The following is a 15,656-nucleotide window of genomic DNA, read 5'->3' on the forward strand; positions in this document are numbered from 1 at the left end:
CAGATATTAATTAAATTAATAATATGCCTATTATTATTGCATTCGGCAGAAAAATTATATACAAGTTATTTGAGTATAAAAATTATAATTTTAAAAATTCATATTTTTAAAAGTAAAATTAGACACTTCAACTTAGAACTAATATATACAACTTAAAACTAATATGTACAACTTAAAACTAATATTTACAACTTAAAACTAATATTTACAACTTAAAACTAATATGTACAACTTAAAACTAATATTTACAACTTAAAACTAATAATGTACAACTTAAAACTAATATTTACAACTTAAAACTAATATGTACAACTTAAAACTAATATATACAAGTAATAATAATAAAACTTATATTAGTTTAGCCCTTAGTTTATGTTTCTTCTGTTTAAAACGATGGTGGCGTAAGGCCACAAATCTCCGGAGCTCCCCACATATACTGCTTTTATCCTTGTCAGGAAATATATCTAAAATTAAACGTTATAAGTTAAGGCATTCAAATATATACCAGTAAAAAAACTTACCAAAAACTAACCCTACGCACTTTAGTTTTAGTAGGGGTTTCTTCTCCTTGCGCCCCTCTAAATTGTAATGGTACATTACACCGTCTGAAAACAAACCACGAAGTACGCCGTCCACACTGCCTTTTGCGCCCTTTGATTTCAATATTAGCCGCATCTGTAAAAAAAAATTACAGTAAATTATATTACAATCGCATAATATTTAAAAACGAAATATTTACCATAGCATCCGTGCTTTCCTTTTGGGAAAGTTTGTCTTCCACGAAGCGCACGTGCTCTTCCGACGACATGGGCAGTTTCGAAGCGAGCTCCACGTAATGCTCGTCCTCCAAATCACCGGTGATGCGGCTAATTGAATGGTGCGTCTTTGCCGCTATGACGCGGCATTCGCGCAATAATTTACTTTGCGCCTGCACCTCGGCCTTCTCTGGCATCTAGAAAATTAAAATATAAAAATTAGCTTCTGTTTTAATTTGGTACTGTAATACTGCGTTACTTACTTTGTCTGTTAGGGACTTCTCAATGGCAGTGAGACGGGTCTCAATAGCATTCAGCTTCTGGATTATATCTGAAAAACATAAATGTATTTTTATAAAACAAATACTAATATATTTATATATTAATACATTATACCTGCATGGCCGCCAGACGATGGTGACGGTACCACAATTTCTGATGGTTCTTCTGGAGGAGCGCAAAGAGGTTTGAAAAGGTTTTCTTATTCATTATTTAAAATTAAAACTTAACTGATTGATAGGATCCACGTCGAAAACTAAAAAAAAAAAATATTATATAATTATTATATAAAATTAAAAATATTAAGTGGTCGTTTAATTAAAAAATATACTATAGCAACAAATATTACTTTGATAAAGATTTTTGATTTGTAAATACTTACAAATAGTATATTACAGGAGGAAAATATAGTTGAGAAGTGTCTTTTTTTTAAAAGAGAATATCTATTTCTTAATTAATTTTTGTAAAATGAGAAAACATTATAAGGGAAATATTTACTGATTTACCGAAAAATAGTATTTCTGTTTAGGACACATAATTTAACCCTTTTTTACTTGCGACATATCTTTTTGAGATCAACATCCAAGTAAAGAAGTTGTGTATTTCAGCACTAAAGAAAAGACTATATAAATAGTTTAAAAAAATTAAAATGTAAATATCCTTTTTTGAAAAGACACTCCTCATTTGCTTGAAGCTTGAAAAAAAAGTTTAATTTTAATTTAATTTTTAAAATCCTGCTTAGGAGCAGAAATGCGTATATGTATGTTTATGATGAAACACTAATCTTGTTTTTATTTTAAACAATTTTAGATATTCTGCATGCGAACAGATATCTTGGACGAACAAATGAAAATTTTTAATTATGGAGGAGGTTATCCAGTTCAAGAATTTAAATATTCGAGATATTTGCGTTTAAAGGTGGGTTTCCAGCTCTCAAAAAAAGCAAAAACTTCATATAAAAAAACGCTTATGAAATGATCAAGAAGTTTTCTGGTGTAAATTAATTTTACACTTACATATATTTCGCTTTTTATGTTCACTAGCACTTCACTAATTCTGAAAAACCTCCTCAATCCGACAATACCCATTTTATTCCCGAAATCGTGGGACGGTATTCTAAAGTCGGCACAATTATAATTGTAACCGCACAACTCGTTTCAATTTAGATTTTAAATTTTTTACATTTACACATGTATGTATGTATATACATACATATATATGTAGATATAAAGTACAAATTACATATTTCACAAAAATGCATAATCTATAGCAACTATTTGAAATAAATATGCGCTATTTAGCTTTACTAATTTAAAACTTACTCTCTTATTTGTTTGTTGTACCCAATATACTTGAATCCTCCAAATGTTTTCTGTAATATTAAAATTTTTAATTGTACACACAACATTCAATTCACAATGCTTACCTTTTTCTCCTAGTTAAGCCTTTTAGTTTCTCTATACAAAAGAAATTAATAATATACATATGTATGTATATATAAATAATAGAAATTAATTATAAAGTATCAAATTATCAAGTAACGAACTTACCTCTTTAAAATCCAAAATAAACTGCGCTTTTCGTTTTCTTCTTCTTGAAAAATTGGGCATTCGTCTCTCCTATTCTAGCAAGTTAATATTACAATATGTTTAGAATGTCGATAGTTTTTCTCTATCTTACTTACGTATTCTCCCATTCAATTGAAAATTCCAGAAAATGTAACAGTGTTAGTGAACAGCTGAAAATGTTTCAATGTGTTTGTGCAATCTGTTACCTCCGTCTTGCAGGGGATATATCGGCGTGCATTACCTACTTTATTATCAATAACAGAGTATACGTAACACAAATCATGAATTAGGAATATTTTCTTGTTACCAATTATCGATTTCATCTCCTGGTCAGCCCAATGCTCGATAAAAAATTTTACTAATGCTTCTTTAAACTTTATGTTTTTTAAATCTTTAGCGAAATCAGAAGTTCTACTTTGTTGAGGACCAGCAATATAAAAATCTTTGTCATCTACATTGCGTCGCCCCACGGAAACTGTCAGATTATATGATTTTCGTGATTCTGACAGAATTATCTTTAAAATGAAACAAAAATCTATCGCGCTCGAGTATTTCAAGGTGACGTTTTTTTTACATATTTGTCACCCTGCCATTTCTCTAAGCCACCCTCAAACTGTCAGAATATTGAAATATACACTCGTCTTCATGTATTTAATTTACCATCTCTTAATCTTACGCGCTCGAGTTTCCCGAAGGATCGATTTTTTTCTCTAATCTGACGAACTCCCTCCAACGCACGCCTCCATATTAAGGGCTCATATTTGGTAGGGGTACATAAAAAGGTGCAATGATTCTTCCCATAAAGTTTTCTGACACGCTTAAGTAACTGCAAAAATCCCCTCTTGGGCTCCCCTACTATAAGAATCATTTGAAAATTTTAGTAATTCAAAAATAGAAAGAAATAAGTAAAATTTTTCATATCCAAACATGCTTAGTATATGGGTTATACTGATTTTGCTCCTTAACCAGGTAGTTTTCTTTTAAGACGAACCCGTCCGATATATTTAATATCACAACAAAAAATGGCATTGAAATTTTCATCGTCAAGGCACTGCGGATACTTTGCTAGATTATTGGTCAAGGACGCAAATGCATTCATAACAAACCAAACGGGATATCTAACATAAAGATATAGCGGAATAATTGGAGTGTTGATAAAAAGGTTTATTATAATTTTAGATATACAGAAATCTTTTCGATTCTTTGCAATATACATTGAAGTATGTATATGCGTACAATTTCAAACTGATTCTTCCTAAAAAATGATAAAATTACTAAATATTGGGAATGGTAGAATAGAACTGCAAATAGTAGATGAATATTAACCACGTGTATTCCAAAAGATAAAGGCGAGGTATATAAACCTGATTTTTCCACGAAATTCGCATTTTTTTGTATAACTGACAAGAGCTACAGCGTCTAAAGTCAAAGCAATGCCATAAAATACCTCTGATCTGTAGGAATTTAAAGATATATATCCAAGATTGTAGTGTATTTTCTATGGAAAATTTTTACATGCCTCGGTCCAGTTCTTAATGTTAATATGTAGGGCTAAAATTTTCAGGGAGTTTTCTTTGGGGTATTTCCAAGGAAATTTCGTGACGGGACCGAACAAAATTAATAATTCAAAAAAATAAAAACACCCTAATGTATATAAAAAGGGGGAAATTATATGTAGTTAAAATTAATTTCGAAAATTCATAGTAATTGAGTATTGTAATACATTTGGAATAGATGATGTTCTTGGTAATGGTAAATATTTTACATAATAAAAAAAATTGTATAATTTATTCAATTATTATCTAATTCACTTTATTAATATATTTCTTAACATATTTGATTTTAGATTTATAAAGTCACTTGACGCAACAAGTGCCAAAATGATTTGCATAACATTTTTTTGTTTGAATTATTCAATTAATTCAAATATTATGACAGAAAATAGCAAAAAAGAAAAACAACCGCAAACACATGCGGGAGCTGTAGCACATGAAAATTTTCATTAGCTCTGCTGTGCTACCGCTCCCTTTTCTTTGCTACCGCTACGCCAGAGCATAGCGCAGAATTTAATTTTTTGCTCCCGCTCCATCTATAGTTTTTTACTCCAACTCGGAGCAGAGTAGAGCACATACTTTACATTGTTATGCTAAGGCTATGCTGTGGCTCCCGACAAAGTGAGAGCGGTATCGATAGCATAGCAATAATTTTAGAAATTTTGCTGCTACGGAGTAGTAAATGAGAATCCTGATTGCAAGCAACGTGGGAAGAGGACAAAAACTCAACACGGAGAACATTGATAAGAAAAAACCCAAAAGATAGAGCAAGAAGGAACCAGAAGAATAACGAAGACATACATATGTACATACATATCAGAGAGCTGCAACGAGTATGATAAAATCAGAATAAACAGTCGTGCCAAAAACACAATCAAATCAATTGAGTTCAGCATAGCCAACATTGTTAATCAATTCGAGTAACCGCCAGCGTCAACTGATCTGATGCAACACGAACAATCTGTTCTTCGGCAATCACGATCGTGTAAACGTATGGCTGGCTTCGGTTGCAATCGTATCATGACAGTTCATAGCGTTGCGACGATTGTTTGAATTGAAGTGAAACTTTGGGTAAACTATAAGTAAATCTACGAGAAAATCTATGGGTAAATCTATGAATACAAAAACAATTTTCTGCTGGACTGATTTGAATCATGTGTGGTAAAAAATGTATCAGCTTTTAAAATGTGCGCATGTTACAAATTTTTGAAGCGTAAACAATGAAAATTCCATCGAGTACGTACATACATATATATATATATATATATATATATATATGTATATATATTTGTTGTATGTATGTACACGATGGAATTTCCATTATACATACAACATATGTACTTACATACATACATACATGTATATACAAACATACAAGTATGCATTTGAAATAGAACAAAAGTGCACTAGCAAATCAGTGTTTAGGGGATGATATACAAACCAAACGCTGTCGATCATTTCAATCATTGAAGCATAAGTTTGCATCACTTCGGGTATTTTCTGCTGAAAGTGTAAACACATAGACGGCGACAGACTGCAAACTACATCTGTCAAATATTAAAATACACACGTTCTTAAGGGCAGTGTTATTTTGACAGCTGCACGACTACACGACTGCAGGCCGACAGTTGTCGTTCTCGCTAACTTCAATATCCTCCTATTTTTGCCAACAACAGTAGGACGACAGTAGAGTTTACAGTAGAATGGAAGATAGAAAGAGGAGGTAGAGTGGTGATGCCACTAATATGTAAAATGTAAAATTATTCACAGCTCTAACAAACTTGACGTTACGTTATTTTAACGTGCCAAGGACCATAAATCTTTCGCAGAAGTTTTCTCTCGAAAACTCGCAACGTCGACTCATCAGTTGTTGACATCGTCCAAGCCTCTGCACCATATAGCAGGACGGGAATGATGAGCGACTTATAGAGTTTGGCTTTTGTTCGTCGAGAGAGGACTTTACTTTTCAATTGCCTACTCAGTCCGAAGTAGCACCTTTTGGCAAGAGTTATCCTGTGTTGGATTTCTAGGCTGACATTGTTGGTGGTGTTTACGCTGGTTCCAAGATAGACGAAATTATCTACGACTTCAAAGTTATGACTGTCAACAGTGACGTGAGTGCCAAGTCGCGAGTGCGACAACTGTTTGTTTGATGACAGGAGATATTTCGTCTTGCCCTCGTTCACTGCCAGACCCATTTGTTTTGCTTCCTTGTCCAGTCTGGAGAAAGCAGAACTAACGGCGGGTGTTGAGGCCGATGATATCAATATCATCGGCATACGCCAGCAGCTGTACACTCTTATAAAAGATGTACCTTCTCTATTAAGTTCTGCAGCTCGAACTATTTTCTTGAAAAAGTCACACGAGAGGGAATCGCTTTGTCTGAAACCTCGTTTGGTATCGAAAAGCTCGGAGAGGTGCTTCCCGATTCTGACGGAGCTTTTGGTGTTGCTCAACGTCAGCTTACACAGCCGTATTAGTTTTGCGGGGATACCAAATTCAGACATCGCGGCATAAAGGCAGCTCCTTTTCGTGCTGTCGAAAGCAGCTTTGAAATCGACGAAGAGGTGGTGTGTGTCGATTCTTCTTTCACGCATCTTTTCCAAGATTTGGCGCATGGTGAATATCTGGTTGGTTGTTGATTTTCCAGGTCTGAAGCCACACTGATAAGGTCCAATCAGTTTGTTGACGGTGGGCTTTAATCTTTCACACAATACGCTCGATAGAACCTTATATCCGATGTTGAGGAGACTAATCCCACGGTAGTTGGCGCAGATTGTGGGGTCACCTTTCTTATGTATTGGGCATGCACACTTAAATTCCAATCGTTGGGCATGCTTTCGTCCGACCATATTTTACAAAGAAGCTGATGCATGCTCCTTATCAGTTCTTCGCCGCCGTGTTTGAATAACTTGGCCGGCAATCCGCCGCCCCCTGCCGCTTTGTTGTTTTTCAGGCGGGCAATTGCTATTCGAACTTCTTCAGGTCGGGTAATGGAACGTCTGATCCATCGTCATCGATTGGGGAATCGGGTTCTCCTTCTCCTGGTGTTGTGCGTCCACTGCCATTCAGCAGGCTGGAGAAGTGTTCCCTCCATAATTTATGTATGCTCTGGGCATCAGTGACTAGATCACCTTTTGGGGTTCTACAAGAGTATGCTCCGGTCTTGAGACCTTCTGTAAGCCGCCGCATTTTTTCGTAGAATTTTCGAGCATTACCCCTGTCGGCCAGCTTATCAAGCTCTTCGTACTCACGCATTTCGGCCTCTTTCTTCTTCTGTCTACAAATACGTCTCGCTTCCCTCTTCAACTCTCGGTATCTATCCCATCCCGCACGTGTAGTGGTCGATCGTAACGTTGCGAGGTAGGCAGCCTGTTTTCTCTCCGCTGCGACACGACACTCCTCGTCGTACTAGCTGTTCTTTTGCACATTCCGAAAACCAATGGTTTCGGTTGCAGCTGTACGTAAGGAGTTTGAAATGCCGTCCCACAGTTCCCTTATACCGAGTTGTTGATTTTGCTCTCAGAGAGCAGGAGTGCGGCCGAGTAGAAAATCGTTCGGCTGTCTGGTGTGATTGCAGCTTTATTGTCCAACCTTCCTTGTGTTTGGCTCTATTATATCATTTTTGCTGCATAACAATTGATAATTTAAAGCAAAAATATTGACCTATTTACTTATTTTTTGCATAAAAAATTTCACTTTGAACAAAATATTAAAATTTCATTCAAGTGAAAGGAATTAGTATGACCACAACGAAATTGTGTACATACAAAATGGACAACTGCGTTGTTTTGTGTACATGCCGGCCATGGTGTTGTTGTTGCTTCTCAAAATGTACATGTAGTAAGATGAACAACGACGTTTTCAGTTCACTGTCGTGCTGCTGCAGTCTGTCGCAGTCATTGTGTTTACACTTTGATACGAACGTTCATAAACAAATCAGGTATAAGCTGATCGCTAGTGATACAAAATTGTTCTCTATCGCTGATTTGAAGACAAACAGTTCGCTTCGTGTACATGAACTGAACTGACAGAATTAGACAGAGTAACGGATCAGTACTTAAGTATAAACAAAAATTTATTACTCGTTGCAGTTCTCTGGTACACATATGTAAGTATTGCCCATAAACCCTTGGCGGAGAAAAAAGTGAGTCCTTTCTAATTAAATTTTTAATAAAATTATTTATGCGCATATGTACATATGTTTAATATACAGTTTGAGCTGTAATACGGCATACAGCTAATTGAAATAACCCAACTGTTCTATACGAAAAACCAGTTAGACAGTTCGGTATATATGTACATATGTATGTATATAGTTACCGAAATAAATGAAAAAATTACGGTACTAATTCTGGTGATGTCCCTTAGGCTAACAAAGCAACAAGCAGGATCGCTTTAACATACTTATAAGCAAAGGCAGAAGAAAAAAAAAACAACAACAGAATAACAGTGGATATTTTTGTATGTACATATACATACATATGTATGTATATCGCGATCCACCCATTTCGCTCTTTTATTCTCATCTCTCTTACGTATTCACTCTAAATATATACCAAAGTACAATAAAAAGTTACAAATACATACAAACCTTTATACACGTAATAATATATAAAATATATTTATTCCCACGGTCAGCGAATTTAAAAAAAAACGCGTCAAAACGGAACAAAAAAAAAAATTCAACGTATATATGTACTGAAGGATATCCAAATCCAAACATAGGAAAATTAAAATTAACATATATACTTATGCTAATTTATACCTATACACATACTTATAGTATAAGTATATGTATGTGCGTACATCGAGTACTTATCGTAATTTCCTTTTCGCGCCTTTTGAGCTAACGTACATATTTACTAATATATAAAAAATTGTATACTTATTTAGTACAATTGTTCCGCGCATTTCGCTATATATATGTGCAATATATTACATACATATGTACATATATAACAATAGTGCGAAACTATAAGGGAAACGACAAAAGAACATACAAACATAAATCATAACTACATATGTATATGCATATAAATATATATGTACATACGTATATTTTTGCCTTATTATTATTTTCTTTCTTTTTGCGTTCTTATCTCAAAAGATACACGTACTAAGAAATAATATACAAATTACATACATATGTATATCGCAGCTACGTTTAACTGATACACGGTAAAAAAAAAAAAAATCAATAATTATATACATTTATTTTTTGATTTTTACGATTTATGCGGTGAATACGTGTTCGCAAATTTATATAATTAAATTAATTAATAATACAAGTTTCAATTCGATTTTTCTTTTCACATTACTTACACATTTGCTCATATTACCAATTTTTTAATTGTATTTCAGAGCAAAACATTTTTATGCTCAAAGCTTACAATTTAATTCTATAAATAAAGGTTAAACAAGAACACCTCAATTATTGGAAATCCCCAAAATTGCTGATGATGATAAATCACAAAGCACACCTGCAGAAGCTACACGCTCAAACAGGGTGTCAAACACAAAAGAAGCAAAGATAATTCAGTGTCAAGGTTCATAACTGAAAGTGACAGTTTTGTTAAATACTGCACAAGATTTTCTGCTTCACCTATTAATGACAACACAGAATCGGTTCTAAATTTAAAAATTGAAAGCAAAGATAGCATATGGGCACGCCTTCTGGCAGCATACGATACAGTACTAGATACTGACGATGCTGAGCTGCCAGAAAACATAAAAGTTTCGGCGTCAGCTAAATATGAAAACTGCCTCGAACAATACGCAATTACAAAGGCAATGATATTAGACCAAATAAATTTGTTAAGGCCATTAAGGCCTCCTCCGAGAGTAGTTACGACTCAAAAAGAAGACCTAGATACAGGTATATTCTTGCAAGTTCCAGCTTGTGATGCTGAAGTTTTTCACGGAGGTTATGATCAATGACGGCCTTTCGGGACATGTTCACTGCCGTATATAAGTTAACACAATATTTTATGAACTTCTACATAAATTCCATTCCCACAATATATGCTAGAAACATACAAACCGTTTGCATACTTTGGAGTCCTATTACAACCAAAAGTGCAAGTAACTGCTCTAAACGCGCATCCACTAAATTCTTAAGTGAGCGAAACACGCGCAACCATGTCTTCTTCCCTAAAACCAAATAGTTGCAGGTGAGCGCTACACGCGCAAACCCTTTTAGCTGACTAATCATCTTTGGTCACGTAGGCCGGCTCAAGCATAGGTTAGATTATAAACCTTAAAGTTAAGTGTAGTCAGTTTTGTAATAAAGCTCAACAGAAGCACATAGTGCTGCTTATAAAAACGCATTGTTTTATTTTTTATGTGGCGCCCGAGCAGGGACCGTGAGGAAAAAATAATAATATTTTTTATACTCGCGGACGAAACCTAAATAACATTTCGTACTCGGCCCCTTAGTACCTTTCGGAAAAAGGACGGGCAGTATCAACCCAGCCGAACGAAAAGCATAAGCTAAATACAAATACATTGAACAAAAAGTGCGTGACGGGGAAATTTAGAATAAATTAAACAAGTGTAAAATAATACAACTACAAGAGAAAAGATTTAAATTAATTCATCAAATACAACCAATACAACTACTAGAAGAAAGATTTAAACTAATTCAGCAAATACAACAAATACAACTACAAGAGGAAAGAGGAATACAACAAATACCACTACAAGAGGAGAAATCTAAATTAATCACACAAAGGAGGAAACATTATCAACACAGGAAAATGCAAATGATATTTATGTAAGTTTGATATTCAGATTATTAGTAAGTAAGGTTATGTGAAAGGAAATAATTATTGTTATAACAAAAGAAAAGTTAGCACTGTAAAAAAAAAAAGAAAAAAAAAAAAATTATTTAAATAATCAGAAACAAGTGAACAAAATGAGTCAGGAAGAACAAATAGCATCGACATTGTCGAGATTAAATCTGCACTCATCCAGCACTAACGTTTCCCCTCCTAACATCCCTTCCACTTTCACTCCTAATCAAAAAAGAGAACTCGTTTCGTTAATATCGGAAACAGTTTCGACCATATTACACCCACAAATCGAAGAAGAAGTTGAACATCCCGTAGATTTTAGCATTAACGTGGACGTATCCGAAAGAGTTCCGGATGTGGTAAAATGTTTAAGAGAATTTTCGGGTAAAAACGGAGAATTCAGTTCATGGCGGAAATCGGTAGATAGAATATTATTAATGTACGGACAGAATAAGAACACCCCAAAATATTTTCCTATCCTGCATACAATAAGACACAAGATAGTTGGCGAAGCTGACACGGCCCTTGAGTCTTACCGCACCCCATTAAATTGGGGTAAGATAAAAAAATGTCTGATGTTACATTACTCAGACAAGAGAGACGTTAGCACGTTGGAATATCAAATGACAACACTTGCACAACGGGGTAGCACTGTTGAACAATTTTATCAACAAGTTTATCAATATCTCTCGCTTATCCTAGACAAAATCGATTGCCTGGAGTTAGGTGAAGAAGCTTTGTATGCCATGACAACGACATATAGAGAAAAGGCACTCGACACATTTATAAGAGGTCTGAACGGTAACTTACCCAGTCTGTTAAGTGTAAAGGAACCAACCAGTTTACCACAGGCTCTCAATATGTGTCTCAAATTAGGCAACATGAATTACAGGACGAACCATACAAATAGTATCAGTCGCTTGCCGACCAATACCAAACCTATTAGCCACAATCAACCCATTAGCCACAATCAACCAAGGTCATACTCATTCAAACCCCAAGTAAGACCCTTTTACCCAGAACTTACAAATGTTCACAACCAATCCCTTAGACCAAATTCGTATCAACAGTACGGACAAAACCGACACTACGTCACAGTGCAACCAAACTTTAGACCACCTCTTCCTCCAAAACCTCCTACACCAATGGAAGTTGATCGCTCTGTTCAAACGAAGCAAATAAATTATCAGAATAGGCCTCAGTATCAACAAAATCAAACATTTTATAATAGGCAGCAAACATTCAGTAACAAACCACAAGCATTTAGTAATGGACCAGCGCAGGCTAATAATAATCAAGCTAGTAAGAGACCACCATCACAGATAATACAGACTCCTAATAAAATGCAACGGATCTACAATACTGAAGTTACAGAAACTGACCCAATAGAATACAATAATGAAATATTAGAATATCCTGAAGGGTACTACGAGTCTTCACAGGACTACCAACCCGAATACAACGAAGAACAAAAAGAGATCGAAGCAACCCCTAGTGACAATATCAATTTTTTAGACTAAACTCCTCATTGCCATACTATCGTTTCAAAATGAAAAATGGCAATGAACTAAAATTTTTATTAGATACCGGATCGAACAAAAATTATATTAGTCCAACTTATATTAGGAACCCCATTCCGAACAAACCCTTCATTGCAAATTCTGTTGGTGGACCCGTCAAAATTACTCATCATGCTAATATCAGTGTTTTCGGTGATGAAGTAGGTAAATTAAAATTTCACATTTTGCCCAAGTTAAGAACCTTTGATGCCATAATAGGTAACGATACAATGAAAAGCTTAAACGCAGTAATTTTTACTAAGGAGAACTATTTTACATTACTCAATAAATATGAATACCCCATCCACCAGTTAGCAATTAACTCTATTGCACACACTACATTAAGGCTAAATCATTTGAGTCCCGAAGATAACGAAAGATTAAAACAACTCTTTAACTCTTGGCCAGATAAAAAATTAACATATGTCACGAACGTTAAAGCCGAAATTAGGACTAAAAGCGATAGACCAATATATTCCAAAACTTACCCCTATCCAATGCCTTTAAAAAAAGAAATAGACAAACAAATTGAGGAATTACTTAAAGATAACATTAAAAAAATAAGTTCTCTGAATCTTTTAGTGAAATCCAGTTTATTCACTCATTTTGGGCTATTAGCCCTAGTACTTACCATAATTGCAATTTTCAGATGCAAAAAGCGCGTAAAGCCTGAAATAATTATTAGCAAACCGGAATCATTTCAAATGCCAGTAATTAAAAGGACGCAGCATAGAAGTCTTAACGACATCCCATTTTTTTAATTAATCAAGCGGGGACGCTTGATATTTCGGAGGGAGGAGTTAACACAATATTTTATGAACTTCTACATAAATTCCATTCCCACATTATATGCTAGAAACATACAAACCGTTTGCATACTTTGGAGTCCTATTACAACCAAAAGTGCAACTGCGCTAAACGCGCATCCGCTAAATTCTTAAGTGAGCGAAACACGCGCAACCATGTCTTCTCCCCCAAAACCAAATAGCTGCAGGTGAGCGCTACACGCGCAAACCCTTTTAGCTGACCAAGCATCTTTGGTCACGTAGGCCGGCTCAAGCATAGGTTAGATTATAAACCTTAAAGTTAAGTGTAGTCAGTTTTGTAATAAAGCTCAACAGAAGCACATAGTGCTGCTTATAAAAACGCATTGTTTTATTTTTTATGTTATATAAAGCATCCCAAACTTTCACGAGCTCAAAAACTGTACCATCTCGGGTACAAAACAAAAGGGGAAGCGGCAGTATCGTCAAGCGTTTCGCTTTAAATGACGAAAACTTTAATCTGGCTTGGTAAGCACTGGTCGAATGATACATAAATGAAAGAGTATTGGTAGAAAACCAAATAATAACTTTAATGAATTTATCAAAAATTCAACAAGAAACCAGCCAAGAATTTCAAAAACTGTACTCGACAGTGGCAATAGCTTATCTGTGTTAGAAACACAAAACATTTCCACAGAATCGTGGGACCCTATCCTAGTAAACATTTGTGCAGCCACACTGCCTGATGCTGCTTTTCTAGGATGGGAGCAATCACTAGTGGCAAGAAAGAAATCGCCAAAATGGCATCAAATGAAAGAATTCTTAACAACTCAGTACGAAATAGCTGAGCGAGTTGACAAAAAAATAGTCAAGCCAAAAAAAAATCAAAATAACTCGAATAAAAACTTTTTTAAACCCCAATCCTGCAATAATACTCGTATACAATATAATAGGCACGCTAATAGCCAAACATTTGTGTCAATGGCATTGTGTAAAGATGGCATTATTCGACCATCGAAATCTCCCTACAATTCTCCGGTATGGGTCGTACCGAAGAAAGAAGACGCCTCAGGATTAAAAAAATTTCGTATGGTTATCGACTATCGTAAATTGAACGAGGATACCATACCAGATAAATATCCCATTCCAGATGTTACCACTATTCTAACTAATCTAGGATCAAATAAGCATTTTTCTACAATTGACCTTAAGAGTGGATTCCATTAGATTGCTCTCAACGAAGCAGATATTGAGAAGACCGCCTTCTCTATTGCCAATGGGAAATTCGAATTTACTCGACTTCCATTCGGCTTAAGAAATGCGCCTGCCATTTTCCAACGCACTTTGGATGATGTGCTACGGAAACACATCGGCGTTCGGTGCTACGTTTATGTTGACGACATAATTATCTTTAGCAAAAGTAAAGAAGATCATTTTAGAAATCTTGCAATTATATTTGACACTCTCGAAAAAGTGCATTTAAAGGTACAGTTCGATAAATGTGAATTTATCAAAAAGGAAATCGAGTTCCTCGGTATAATAGTTGGCCAAAATGGAATTCGCACTACACAAAAAAAGATAGAAGCTATAATAAATTTTCCACGGCCCAAAACTGTCCTTGATTTACGCTCCTTTTTAGGAATGACCGGACATTATCGCAGATTTATAAAGGCATACGCACAAATTGCAAAACCCCTGACTGAAATACTGAGAGGAGAGCTTGGAAGAGTTTCCAAGAATCAGTCTAAAAGGACACTTTTAAATCTAACAGCACAACAAGTAGAAGCTTTTAAAGACCTGAAAAATTGCTTGACGTCAGACGATGTTATACTTCACTATCCAGATTTCGAAAAAGCTTTTGAGCTTACCACGGATGCTTCAAATTACGCTCTAGGAGCCGTACTTTCCCAAGACGGTAGGCCAATATCCTTTCTGTCAAGAACTCTAAGCAGGGCAGAGGAAACTTTTGCCGCCAATGAAAAAGAAATGTTGGCAATAATTTGGGCACTACAGTCCCTGAAATGCTTCCTATACGGATCAAAAAAGGTTAAGATTTACACTGATCACCAACCATTGATCTTTGCTCTCAGCAACAAAAATACTAATGCAAAAATGAAGAGATGGAAGGCACAATTGGAAGAATATAACCACGAAATCATTTATAAACCAGGCAACACAAACATTGTCGCAGACCTACTCTCACGACCACCAATCGCTAACTTAAATTCAATGACTGTCCACAGTAGTGACAGCTCTTCCGAAAATTTAATTTCTTCAGTAGAAATACCCATTAACGTCTTCAAGAACCAAATTTTCATATCAGAAAATTCCAAAAATTCATATAAATTCGAAATAGTTTTCCCTACGTACCATAGGCACTTAAT

The 15,656-nt window shown here is 35.1% G+C and overlaps 1 protein-coding gene across 1 annotated transcript; it reads right to left on the reverse strand.

The window, feature by feature from the left end:
• Positions 1-348: 348 nt before the first annotated feature.
• Positions 349-11,495, reverse strand: LOC120768675. Its single transcript, XM_040095453.1, has 9 exons — positions 11,486-11,495; positions 2,461-2,469; positions 2,357-2,406; positions 1,266-1,290; positions 1,152-1,202; positions 1,019-1,086; positions 740-952; positions 522-675; positions 349-464 (listed from the first exon to the last, which is right to left on the reverse strand). Exons 1-9 carry the CDS (start codon positions 11,493-11,495, stop codon positions 349-351), a joined length of 696 nt encoding a protein of 231 aa, XP_039951387.1.
• Between the last annotated feature and the right edge of the window lie 4,161 nt (positions 11,496-15,656).

Source organism: Bactrocera tryoni, chromosome 2 (genome assembly GCF_016617805.1).
Source record: "Bactrocera tryoni isolate S06 chromosome 2, CSIRO_BtryS06_freeze2, whole genome shotgun sequence".
Taxonomy (NCBI): domain Eukaryota; kingdom Metazoa; phylum Arthropoda; class Insecta; order Diptera; family Tephritidae; genus Bactrocera; species Bactrocera tryoni.